The following is a 14,031-nucleotide window of genomic DNA, read 5'->3' as shown; positions in this document are numbered from 1 at the left end:
AATTTATCTTCTCATTATGCTCAAGGAACAAAATGGGTAAGATCCACATAAGAAATAGTTCTCAAATAGGGAAAGAAGTCAATTGTAAGGCTACACATAATCATATAGGCACAACATTCAACATTAGCTTCACTGGATACATGTTGCGGTAAACGCTTGTGTCAATAGATATACAGCATTTCTTATAGAAGACATCTTGACACATGACAGAAATTTGCCAATATGAGGATGTGGTTCGCGTTCGATGCAATGAGCATAACATAATAGAGGTTGCCGCAAATGCTGTAACCATAGATATACAAACTCACATATATAATTTATAAACATGTCATACACCTTGTATGCATGATCTCTTGTCAATATTTAGTGGTGAGTCCACCAAATATCTGTAAACAAATACCTAAACCAACATAACCCAAAAAAGAGAAGTGCTTTACATTTTCAAAAAGCATAACACTTTGTCAAAAATTCACTTACATAATCATTGGAAACAAACATATAAACCAGTGCCAATCCAAAGCAGGGGCCCAGGAGTAGTAATAAAGAAAGGTTTCATTCCTGACGCCCCTTTTCCACCTCTTCATTTTCTGACTCTGTTTTGATATGAAAGCCTTCAACCTTTCTCACCACCTCATCTACAGCTGGGACAGCTGCAGTACTTACGTCGTTTGCAATTCCATTTGGATTGGTAACATTTTCGTCATTATAGGGATCAACTGTTCTCCATATACGAATAGTTCCATCTTCAGATCCTGATGCATATGACTCTCCGCCCGGAGAAAACCTAACACAATGCACAGGACCATGGTGCCCCTTGTTGCACTCTGCATAAATAAAAAAAAGATTATGATTCTTTGTTATTTACATTATATCATATTGCATAATACATAGAAACCAGCTTGGTAGCTTAAGAAAAGATTATTCAGATTATACACATAACTAGCATTTGACTTGAGGATTATTTCACCTGAATGTATCTTTGTTATTCCATTATTTATTGAAGTACGGAAATATTCTTTACCTATCTCCTCTCCTGTGTGGAAATCAAAGAGCCGAACCCACATGTCATCGCCTCCTGCTATGAATTTGCTTCTAAAAGGTTCCAATGATGCAGATTCCACCGGTGTTGTCAAGGTGTAAGATTTCACTAATCCAAAACTGAAATTTACATTGTAATAGGCAAATGTAGTCAGCTATTTTGTGGACAAATGCAACAAAAATGTAGGAAATGTTTTTCATCATAAAAGCAGCGTAATACATCTATCAAAGCCTTGATATAATTATGGTGAAATATTCTATAAGCTATAACACCTCAACTCACTGACGAGCTCATTGATGATCAACTTCCGTTTCAACATTATCAACGGTTATAGAATAAATCAAATTTAATCTAAACAAGATAGCTGTCAAAAGTATCTAAAGAGTACGTAGGATATTTCGGTCAAGTAATGTTAGAGGATGCACAAAATAAATATATCAAAAGAAAAGAGACAAAAAAGATAAGGACTACATCATCAAGCTTACCGAAACAAGATGGACTCACGTTTATAGACATCACTGTAGCCATGTTCTATGATGTAGGATCAGATCTGAAATTTGGCCCCAAACACGGCATAATTGGTGCCATGTAGCAATAGTCCCAGCACCTCGCGAAAACTTTAGCCCTTTATTACAGAAGCTTCTCTTCCGGTTGAGGCATATATTCGGTGGGTATGCACCAAAAGAATAGATAGGATACCATGATCGATCCTAGATTCATGGGAATTTGAACTTAGGCTATTAACGAGTACAATTGTCAACGGCAGCTTTAATCATGAATGAACCACATGACGGGTCTAACTTTATGTGGGAGTGAGAACCTAAGCTCTTAATGGGTACAAGTGTCCACAACTACTTAAATCATGGATTAGCCATGTGAAAAATTACCTTGACAAGTCTAGAGATTGAGGCAAACAAAGGAGGATCATAACTACAGTCAGATTATGCCATACACAAGTTGATACTAACATAAAGAGGTTGAGAAATACAAACATTACTTATGCCCAGTCAACAGTCCAACAGTTAACAGTGAATTAGAAGGAAATTGAAAAAAGATTCAAAATATACAATTTCTGCATGCAAATAGGTGTTTCAACAGTTCTATTCATTGGGATAAAATAGAGATACCAGTTACAGAGTTGGACACCATATTGAGTTAGATCGTAATAGAGTTCATTGCAGACACATCCACAGAGCCTCTACCAATAGAGTTGATCATATATTTGTAACGTTGATCATTCTGGGCACATACAAAGACTGGGGCTTGGATTTTAATGATTGATTACAATTTTTTGAAGAATTTTGAAAATGGATTCTGTCCTACAGCTCATGAAATTTAATTATTAATTATTACTTTTAATAGTACTTTGTAAATGGAGTACGTAACGCCGTTCATGTATCTCAACAGTCAGAATTATTCCTCATTTTAATTATTGATTACTATTTTTAGAAGAAATTTTTAAATGGATTCTGTCCTACAGCTCATGAATTTTAATTATTAATCATTACTTTTAATAGTACTTTGTAAATGGATTACGTAACGCAGTTCATGCATCTCAACACTCAGAATTATTCCTCTAATAGATTTTCCTCCCTTACCAATACTACTGACTGTTGGATTCTTTGTAAGGCAAGAAGGCCAATTGATCATATTCAACCTCACCTCATTACTAACATGAGTATTAACTCTCGTAGAGCCCGTACATTCCTTCGCACTCAATCACACAACCTAGGTATTGAAGTTGCAAAATCAGCCAAATATGAAGACATGTAAGGTATGCAAGGAAGGGCTAGTAGAGGATGAATATCACTAGCTTTTTACATGCTCTGCACATAGTGCAGTTCGGGAAAGCTATGATGATATATTAAGAGGGGTTGACAACTTGAGTATCATACTAAAGAGAACACCTAGAAGGTTAAGCTCATATGTGCATGCCTTATTCGCACACCAAGACTTGGTGCTTCAAAGTATGAATATCCCTTCTTAGGAAGGAGACACATCAAGATAACTTTTGTACTTAGGTCCTATGGGTCAATATTGGCCTCTCTATGGACGCTAAAAAATGTCTATATATCTATCAATCTACTATACAGGTACATCCAAGAATATTTATTTTTTTGAGGTTGAGAAAGTTCAACTTACTGATTAGCATCCCAAAACTTGACACTGTTTCCATCAGCAGTGGTGATGTAGCGGCCATCTCGACTAACTTCTACACTTGTGCAGGGAGATTTTGTTTCCAGATTACGTACAACTGTCTTGGTTCTGACATCCCAAAGCCTATATCAAGCACACAAGCTTGAGAAAAATAGCCTTATACATAAAGTGCAGAATAACCAAATGGATCCTCAAAATGCAAATAATCAAACAATAAATTACAAGGCTATGAAAAGTAATTGCCACTAATATAGTTGAGCAGAAAACTAATTGAATACTCTTTTATAACCTTAGCTCTCACATTGTAGATTTACAATTTATTAACACCCTTCCTATGGCATCTGGTTGAAGACCAATTGTTGATAATAATCTATCTCCACATAACGCTTCTGCACATTGAAGTCTGATATATTTTCCTCATTTAAACATTCCAGTTTAAGTACAGTAGTGCTTACAATTTATCCCACATCATCTCTATAGAAAGTAGAACACCAATTGATGAGAATATTTCTAATAGGCTATCTCCACATAGCACTTCTTGCTTGAGGGAAACAACATACATCAGCACCGTGCACAACCAAGCCTTTATGTGTCTTCTTCACAGATGTATTGCAAGAATGACTCAAAATGCCAAAAAAGACTTGCAATGCAGTACCTAACTCCACCCGCATCACTACAAGAGCTCAGTAGAGATTGATCACTGTGAAGCCAGACAGCCGTTCTTATTGAGCCAGGAGAACCCTCAATCTCTGCAGGGGGAGCATCTGGACGCCCTAAATCAAAAATCCGAAGCACTTTCTCAGCACCTCCAGTCAGCAAGAACGTAGTGCCCTTCAAGAAAGTAGACAACAAAAATTGAAGCCATCAATACAAAATACGTATTTCAAGGTCATTGCAAGAGCATTTTGGTTTAATGCACACACAAATAGAACTGTAAAAACAAATGCATTAAAAAAATAACATTTTCCATAAGAAAATGCAGAATTACTAACAAAGACCTTGAAGTGTAAGATGTAGAAAAATAAACAAAAACAAAATATTTTGAGAGAATACCTCTGAAAATGCACAACTGCGAACAATGTGCTTATGCTCAAAGGAATGGAGTTCATCCCCAGATAAGGCATCCCAAACCCTCCTGCAACAAAACTTTTTCCAGTCAATCTCAATAGACAGTGACTAAAATCAAGGCAGAACTGCAGCACACAGTATACCCAGGAAGGCTGAAGGGAAGATAGCTTAGTCAATGCTAAGACATTGGATGATTAGACATCTGGTTTTAGATGAGGATGTGTATTGTGCATGCTTCATGTAGTTCTTATCAATCTTCAGAGTCTCAAGATAAGAGATACGCATTCTTGATGGGGAATTTCAATCAAATAAGCTATTATGTGCATTTCTCAACAATTGAACTCTAGCTCAGACAAAATGAAAAAAACAAATAGGAAGATACCTCTTCTGAATCCTATAAATTACACACATTCATCAAGAGATGAGAGATGTGCCGTGGCATTTCCATTCTAGAATTTTAAAATATTGTTGGGGAATAATCTTAAATTAAACAAAGAAAATTTATTTGCTTTAAATATTTATTGAACATAGATTTCATCCAATGACTTCTACCACGTTGTCGTTTTTTTATCAGCTATTTCACTAAGCATTTCTTGCTAACCTGGATGAGGCCATGCATGTCAAACCACTTACATCTGCTTTGAACAGAAGTGTGTCTGCGTGTTTCTCCTTACCCAAAAACACATTCATCAACCACAAAAAGTGAAAAGAAGGTGACAACTTGACAATATAATTGATCAAAATACACATAATTTAAAAAATAAACAGACTTTACCACATAAACGTTTAAATAGCACATATGACTTCTCTTTTAGGAGTTAGGAAAGGCGATTGGAAAAATAATGACATTTTGAGACAAAATTTGGTATTTTCTCTAAAAGATATTATATGCATAAGGTAAGAATTTTTATCTATATTATTCAGCAAAATCGCCATCGAAACTGTTAGAAATATTGAGAATCGATTAGATATATATAGAGAGTTACAATCACAGAGATGGATATATGAAAACAAAACTTCTATTAAATATGAGAGTAGCTCACAATGGTAGTTCACCCATGAGCTCACACCTTAGAGCTTAGATGGGATCTGGACCAGCTCATTGCATATTAATGGAGACTGATGATCATCACACCACTATGTAAGAGAGGTTTATATTGTTTGGATTGAGTGTAACATTAAATGTGCATGCCAGTTGATAGTAGTGGAGATATTCCTCTTCTGTCAACTGACTTGTCATTTAATATGACCCAACTCCCTAGATACAAGCTAGTGTTACATAGTACTTATCTTAAAGTCAATGACACATACTTTAAGACTAAGTACATTGTAACTTGACCACAAAATATTCTTCTAGTTGACTTGATTAGCCAATCCTATTAGCGTACTTCGCTCTTTCCTAAATACATTGTGTCCTACGCATCTAGGGGTTCCTAGATTGGCACCTTATCAACCCATATGGTTGAGTTGCAGAATAGCTACTCCTCATTTGGGGCGCTATCACAAAATGTGCACTCTTATGGGGATAGATTTACAACTTGGGGTTGATCATTGATTATATCTAGCACGCCCCGTCAATGGTCAACCCATTGAGTTGACTTGGAATTGGGCCAACTCCTAGTCGTCAAAGGTGTTGTTGTAGCTGTTCTGCTCCAAGCGCCATTGTGAAGATATCCGCAACATTTTCTGATATCAGACAGTACTCAAGCTCCACGGTCTCATCATTTATTAGTTCCCGCACATAGTGATACTGAATCTCTATGTTTTTAGTGTGTGCATGAAATACGGGGTTCTTGGCAATGGCCATGCAACTCTGATTGTCACACCTCAATACCGTTGCTGTCCTTATTGGAACCGTCACATCCATAAGGATTCTTCTTAGACAAACTACCTTGCATGCCGCTTTGTATTCCACCTCCGTTGAAGATACTGCCATTGTTGGTTGTTTTTTACTACTGAATGAAACAGTTCCAGAACCCATTGAAAAACAATATCCAGAAACTGATTTTCTGGAATCACTAGTCGCAATACCCACTAAGTTCGTCAATTGTCAGCATGTAGAAGATTCCGTAATTTAAAGTACCCACAATGTACTTTAATACACGTAGTGCAGCTTTCCAATGAGTCTCCTTCGGCTTGTTGTTGAATCAACCACCACACCGACTGCAAAACAAATATCTAGCCTAGTGTTGCATAGGAAAATTAGACTTCCTACAAGTTGTCTATACTTCCTTATGTCGACTATTGGTGACGGGTCTTCTTGGGATAGCTTGCAGTTTGGCTTCAACTTGTTGTCTATCATCCCAAAGGTTTTCGAGATCTCTGTTGCATACTTTCTTTGTGACATGAAGATGCCAACCGAGATTTGCCAAACCTTAATTCCAAGGAAGTAGTGTAGAATCCCTAAGTTTGTCATTTCAAACTCAGTTTTCAAACACTCTTGTGTTTGGCCAATACACTCTTAGTGGTCACCAGTAAGTACTACATCATCCACGTAAATGATGATGATGAATTGTTTCCCGTCCTTCATTTGACATAAATACTTGCATCTGAAGCACATTGCTTAAATTTGATTGATCGTAGGAAGCTGTCTATCCTCTTGTTCCAAGCTCTTGGTGCTTGCTTTAGACCATACAAGCCTTCTTCAGCTTGTAGACTTTGTTTTCTGAATTCGGCATCTCAAACCTTGGTGGTTGTTAGATATAAACAATGATCAACCCCAAGTTGTAAATCTATCCCCATAAGAGTGCACATTTTGTGATAGCGCCCCAAATGAGGAGTTGCTATTCTGCAACTCAACCATATGGGTCGATAAGGTGCCAATCTAGGAACCCCTAGATACATAGGACACAATGCATTTAGGAAAGAGCGAAGTACGCTAATAGGATTGGCTAATCAAGTCCACTAGAAGAATATTTTGTGGTCAAGTTACAATGTACTTAGTCTTAAAGTATGTGTCATTGACTTTAAGATGAGTACTATGTAGCACTACCTTGTATCTAGGGAGTTGGGTCATATTAAATGACAAGTCAGTTGAGAGGAATATCTCCACTACTATCAACTAACATGCACATTTGATATTACACTCTGACCAAACAGAGAATATAATCCACTCTCTTACACAATGGTGTGATGATCATTAGTCTCAACTAATATTGTAGTGAGTTGGCCCAGATGCCATCTAAGCTTTAAAGTGTGAGCCCATAGAAGAACTACCATTGTGAGCTACTCTATTATGTAATAGAAGTTTTGCTTTCATATATCCATCTCGGTGATTGTAACTCTATATATCTATCTAATCGATTCTCAATATTTCTAACATGGTATCAATGCTGAGAGGTTGATCTAGATTAGGTATATACTCGTAGTCATAGATTGACATATTCGCATTTGTGGGATTTTCCATTCGAATGCAAACGAATACGCATACATTCGTGTGGTCAAGTATTCGTTTTTAAAAAAAAGGAAAAAAAAGGAGATGAACTCCCTCCTTTTAGTTTCTTAGGAAAAAAAGGGGGACTTGACAATAAAAAGGGGATAATAAAATAGAGAGTTGAGAGAGACTTGATAGTAATAAATTTTCATTGGAGATCTTGATTCTTTACTAAATAAATAAATAAAATAAAATAAATTTTCGTTTTATTTTTAATAAATAAAAAAAATAAAAGAAAGGTTCATTAATTCTTCACCTTTTCTTTTCCCAAAATTTATGGATATTTTTACCTGACATTAAAATTGAGACTTCACATTAATCATGTTTTCATAGTAAATATAAAAATATTCGTTTTTTTAAATAAAATAAAGGTTCATAAACTCTCCTCTTTTTTTATTTGACACTAGAAAGGAGAGTTTATACTATTCATATTTTTATAATTTATTAATGAATAATTGTTCTTTTTTTTAGTGAATTAAATTTATTTATTTTTAAATTAATTAATTAATTAATTAATTTTTTGTATATTTATTTTACAAAACGAATGGTTTTTAAATTTTCTTAGGGCCATTTTGTATTCTCGAATATTGAGAATATCACGCATGGAGAATATGACAAATATCACGCATGTGTCAATCTATGCTCGTAGTTGTTATCTAGCAGCACGGAGAAATAGAGAGAGAGAGAGAGAGAGAGAGAGAGAGAATCAATGGCCTTGTCCACGAATGTTGCAGTTGCTCCACTGCGCATTCGCCCACCTCCATTGTCTGATGGAAAGCTAGATGGAAACAACTACACTCTATGGAAGTTCAAAATGTCTACCATTTTGGACTCCTACGAGTTGTTGGAGGCAATCATGGGGACCCATAGGAGGAGACCTTGAGCCCATGGTGACCTATGACCCTGCGCACCCTACCACATCAATCCATCCAAATGTTGATCTACTTCGAGCCTGGAAGAGAAGGAATGATGATGTGTTGTGTACCGTAGTCACTGGTGCATGTGACTCTGTACTAACATTAGTGCAACATACAACCAGGGCACATGAAGCTTGGAGCATATTGGCCAGCCAGTATGAGACCAGAAACTATACAAGGATACAAAACCTCGAAAATCAGCTTGCTCCAGGGAAGCTCGCTGATGGAGAAGAAAAAAAAAGAAAAAAAGAAATATTAAAGTCTTTTAAGAGGCCAAAATGGCTTATAAGACCAAATAAGAGATTACATCTTAAATGTTGTCTCATCTTTGAGAACAAATCAAAATAAAATAAATATCACACAATAAATATAAAAGTAAATAAGATGAAAAGAAAAGAAACAAGGGAATCTAGTTTTTGCCACATGTGAGATTCCCAAGTTAGGTATATTTTAGCTTTTGTCTTCGAAAGATCTCTAACATAGGCCGATCCAAAATGGAAATGTCTTCGAGGCGAGGGAAGCACCTACGATGGCAGGAGATAATGGCTTTTATTTGTCGATGACAAGGGTGTCGAGGTTGTGGTCCATGGGGCCAGGGCCTATGTGCATGGCAAATTGCTATTTCCCAATAAATTGTAACCCCTTTGTTATGTCCTGGTCTGGAGCCCATTTGTGTATCCCATGTTGGACTTGTAGCATTAGGAGTGATGGGGCTAAAGAAAGTTGTGATTGTTCTCTGTGGATAAGCTTGTGTGGCTGTATTCTTCAACAACTTTTCCCGATGTCTCTTGAGCTCTAGCAAGAAAAGTCCTAGGCATCGTTGGTCCTCATATTCCATTACCTTGCGTAGTGGGCCAAAGCCTTGTTTAAAGAGGCAATGGTATCTCCCTCTGATTTCATAAAAGACACTACAATGACAAACATTGTGTTCCTCAGATTCCACTCCTTGATGACACAATTGGCAAATTCTCTCTTCTAGAGGTAGTCGTGTATATCTTCCTACCTCAATTTGTAGCTGATGTGATGAAATTCGCAGCTGCCCTATCACACTACGCAGCGCATTGGATAGATGTATGTGCATATAAGGTGGCCTGATGTAAAATCCATCCTCCGATGTATGTAAGAAATGTGTCTTAAGTCAGATAGGGTTGGCAACCCAACTACCATATTCGACTTCTTCAACTCCTTCAACACAACAACATTGAGATGCCCAAATCTCTCATACCATTGCTTTGTGTTAGTACTTGTGTAGTGGTCAGTAGAATTTGTAAACGCGCTCAGCTCATAGAGATTGTTGCACCTTACCCCTATTCCTACAACCTTGCTAGAAGAATCTATTATTTTTGCACCCGACTTCTTGAATCTAACATCAAGACCCTTATCGGTCAGTGCAAAAATGGACAATAGATTCTTCTTGAGATCTGGCATGTACAACACGGGAGAGAGATGCTTTGTCCCACCGGTTGTTGCTTACAGGGAGACAACTCCGGTTCCTTTGGCCAGACATCGAGCATTGTTCCCGACGACAACATTGATGGGCTCTTGTAGAGGTGTCCATGAGCTGTACCAATCACGATTACAAGTCATATGTTGGGATGCTCCACTATCGAGAATCCAAGAGTCGTCGACAACTTGAGTGTCAATTGAAGAACACACTTCTTTAGTTGTGACCCATAACTCAAGCTCATCTACCACATTGTTGGCGGACTCGGGCTCTCTCCAAGAAGTCTTACTAGATCCATTCTTCTCATCCGCCATCTTCTTCCGACAATCCTTGATTGTGTGACCCTTTTTGTCACAGTAGCAACACGATCCATTAAACTTATCCTATTCCCTTGGTGCTCTCGAGAGACAATGTGCACATTTGCAGAAGTCTTATAGTTGAAGAAGTCGAATATGGTAGTTGGGTTGCCAACCCTATTTGACTTTAAGTCATGTTTGTGATGCTTGTATGATGGGCAAGCATCAAAGATCAGCCATTCCAAAAGAGAGCCAAAATTGGACAAAGACTCCTCTACAGCTAACACACATCGACCTCTCTAGAAAAATGGTGACTCTTGCAATGGGTGGATCTCTCTACTATATGCTAGTAGTCGACAACTTCAGTAGAAAGATGTGGGTTTACTTCCTTCGGGAGAAGGCTGATGCTTTTAAAATCTTCAAAACATGGCATAAGCTTGTCAAGTGGGAATCCGGAAAGTTAGTGAAGGGGTTACGCTCTGATCGAGGTGGAGAATTCTTATCAATAATATTCTGTGAGTATTGCAAAGAGCATGGAATTAAGCGCCAACTTACAACTGCCTACACCCCACAACCAAATTGAGTTGTCGAATGTCGGAGCCGAACAGTTGTTGATATGGCTACGTGTATGTTGAAGGCACAAGCACTGCCCGACCCATTTTGGGCTGAAGCAATGAATACAGCAGTTTACATCCTCAATCAGAGCTACACAAAGGCACTTCAAGGGAAAACACCCCAAGAAGCTTATTCAGGCAAGAACCCTTCGGTGTACGTGCTACACACATGTTCCAGATGTGAGCAGAAAGAAGTAGGATGCTAAAAGCAAGAAGTGTATCTTTCTCGGATATAGTGAAGAGTCAAAGGCCTATCGACTCTACAATCCAGAGGCAAGAAAGATATTGACAAGCCGCAATGTGGTGCTCAATGAGGAACGACCACAGCTAGCTGAGAACAGAGAGTCTCAAGTTACCTCATCAACTGAAGAAGTATTCACCCAATCCCAACTATCCAATGGAAATGGCTCACTGGTTCAGCCTGTGCCAGTGCCACATGTAAAGAAAATACCTAAGTGGGCTCAACAACTCTTCGATGATCATACTCCTAAAGTTGAGTTTTCTGAAACTTCAATTGATGGATTACGAAGATCAAGAAGAATACAGGAGCAAGGGAGAACCTCTGACCACATGGCTTTGATGGTGGACATCATAGGTTCAGTGAATGAGCCGACCTCGGTGGAGGAAGCCATGTCCGACCCAGATGATATCAGAATATGACAACATCATAAAAAATGACACGTGGGAGTTGGTAGAGAGACCAACAAAGAAGAAGGTGATATGCATCAAGTGGGTGTGGAAAGCAAAGTATAAAGCTGATGGTTCTTTGGAGAAATTCAAGGCTAGGCTAGTAGCGCAAGGGTACTCGCAGTTCGAAGGGTTCGATGTACAAGAAACATTTGCCCCGACAGCTCGCATGATGACAATTCAAATGGTCATAAAGTTGGCTGCTTCAAGAGGATGGCCAATTTATCAAATGGATGTCAAATCGGCATCTCAAGGAGGAGGTATACGTGACAGAACCACCAATGTTTGAGATGCCGAAGAAGTGAGTATTTTTACAGATGCAAAAGGGCACTAAAGGAAAACAAATGGTGGGGACCTGTTATGCATTCCAAAAATAATAAAGATATGTTGGTTGTGAAGCCTACTATGTGTTCGTAGAGAACGAGAATCATAACTGTAGTGTAGGAAGCACCTCTCAGGGTAGCTCCACCATGTAAATCTGCCTGAAAGTAAGAGAGAAGCATCCTAGAAGGGTGAGAGAGAGAGAGAGAGATAAGACTATGGACACCCATGCAATGTGATAGAGGAATGAATGGCATGACAGGATATCTGGTCTACATCTCATCTATTGGGTCACCATGACAGTGACTACTGGACTTAAGGCATTGAATTGCACCCACCTCTAACAGGTGACATATTCTTGTCATTTCCACACAGAAGAAAAAGTTTGTTATGAAACTTTCACAATCATTTTTGTAATTACAAGTTGAAATCTTTTGTTACAAGACATTTATGATCCATTTAGTTAAAACACTTTCATACTTTTAAGTTTTTGATCATCCTTTCTATATTGTTACAAGTTAAAACAATCTCTTTTACTACAAGAAGTGTATGATCCCTTTCACTATAATACTTTCATGATCCCCTATACTAATTACAAGACTTCTTAGCTGATTCAGTAAGTTCACAAAAATTATTCAAAAAAGAGAAATGACCAAATCTAATTAAGGCAAGCGAAACAACTTACGAGCTAAAATCTGCCGATGCAGTGGCGGCTCGGAAGGCTGGAGTGTCCAGACAAGCAGCCCAAACAGCACCTTTGTGACCATCAAAGGTTCCAATCCAGTCCCCTGTTTCACCATTTCTGAGCATTGGCTTTCCATCTACACACACAGAAGGAAATTCAGAACCAATATATAATCAAGAATAAAAAGAAGTAAACAGATAGACTTTATTTTTAAAGTCTTCATATTCCAAGCTATGTACATACACACTTTTTTGACAAATACTCCATTACAGGACACAATTAACATACACACATACATATAGGCACAGAAATGTGCATACCAGTCATTTCTTATTGATGCATTATATTATTAATTGGTTGTCTCCAAGTAAGGTTAAAACCCACAAAGAATATTTATAGCATGTTAGATTAGAAATGTTCATAAAAATGGGGCATACAAATGCCCATCATATTGTGGAAGGCGTGAAAAGAATACAGGAACATCAATGGAAAAACCTACGCAGTAGATATGAACCAAGACATACAGGCACCGCCCAACACACATGCACACACACACACACACACACACAGACCATAGACATACGCATACGCATACATCATATACTTTTATATCTCCGGTCTTACATCATATTACATATTTGGCCTTACCTTTGCTAGCACTGATCAGAAAGAATCCATCCGGAGTGATGGGACTGTAGAACAAATCGACAATGGGCCTCGAGTGCCCATGGCAAACCAAAGGCACCTGAACCTTCTTCTTTTCCATCGATTCAAATCAAAAGAAAAACAAGAAGGAACTCGTTTTATTTAGGGGTTTCAGAAACAAATCTCCGCAGAAAGAGAAATGTAGAGAAGAAAGAAGAAACAATATAGAGAAAAAGGGCAAAAAGAAGAAGAAGAAGAAGAAGAAAACTTCCAGGTTCTTGATGTCAGAACTTGTATTGGTGGGTTTGTTGTTTCTTCTTCCTCTTCTCTTCTTCTATCTTTCTCAGTCTTCTATGATTCTGTCGCGGAGGAGACAAAAGCCTTAGGGTTGACACAGAAAGATGGAGAGACAGGGAAAAGAAGAAGAAGAAGGAATTCAGAAGGGCTTTTTTTTTTATTTCTCTCTGTGTGTTATGTTATTTCATGGGGGAGACTGAGCTTGGAATCAAGCTCTCCTAAGATTTGGCCGAGTAGAAGAAAGTTGGGGTTTGGTTATGGCTATGGCTATGGCTATGGCTATGGCTATGGCTATGGCTTCACATTGTGGGCTCATCAATCATTCACCTCTTGTCTCCTCCAACAAAACAAGCAGTTCTCCAGAATCCCTAGCAATCCGTCCGCCTTGCTTGTCCCGCCCGCCCATCCCAGAGTCCCTGCTTATTCCT

The 14,031-nt window shown here is 38.1% G+C and overlaps 1 protein-coding gene across 1 annotated transcript; it reads right to left on the bottom strand.

The window, feature by feature from the left end:
- Positions 1 to 411: 411 nt before the first annotated feature.
- Positions 412 to 13,578, bottom strand: LOC147863374 (uncharacterized). Its single transcript, XM_087321415.1, has 7 exons — positions 13,310 to 13,578; positions 12,662 to 12,797; positions 4,250 to 4,331; positions 3,852 to 4,027; positions 3,182 to 3,319; positions 1,022 to 1,158; positions 412 to 824 (listed from the first exon to the last, which is right to left on the bottom strand). Exons 1-7 carry the CDS (start codon positions 13,425 to 13,427, stop codon positions 553 to 555), a joined length of 1,059 nt encoding a protein of 352 aa, XP_087177541.1. The 5' UTR covers positions 13,428 to 13,578; the 3' UTR covers positions 412 to 552.
- Between the last annotated feature and the right edge of the window lie 453 nt (positions 13,579 to 14,031).

This window comes from Azolla caroliniana, unplaced genomic scaffold, assembly GCF_043228905.1.
Source record: "Azolla caroliniana isolate FFs.n. ecotype wild unplaced genomic scaffold, voAzoCaro1.0.p SCAF_6, whole genome shotgun sequence".
Taxonomy (NCBI): Eukaryota; Viridiplantae; Streptophyta; class Polypodiopsida; order Salviniales; family Salviniaceae; genus Azolla; species Azolla caroliniana.
Note: the sequence above shows the minus strand (reverse complement) of the source record. Positions and strands in the feature narration are given on the sequence as shown.

Bases quoted from the DNA above. Each gene is read 5' to 3' on its own strand.
- LOC147863374 (XM_087321415.1), bottom strand. From the start codon at position 13,427: ATGGAAAAGAAGAAGGTTCAGGTGCCTTTGGTTTGCCATGGGCACTCG. The intron at 12,798-13,309 runs GTAAGGCCAAAT...CTGTGTGTGTAG, and splicing joins TCTGATCAGTGCTAGCAAAG to ATGGAAAGCCAATGCTCAGA. The intron at 4,332-12,661 runs GTAAGTTGTTTC...GTTTTGTTGCAG, and splicing joins GCATCGGCAGATTTTAGCTC to GAGGGTTTGGGATGCCTTAT.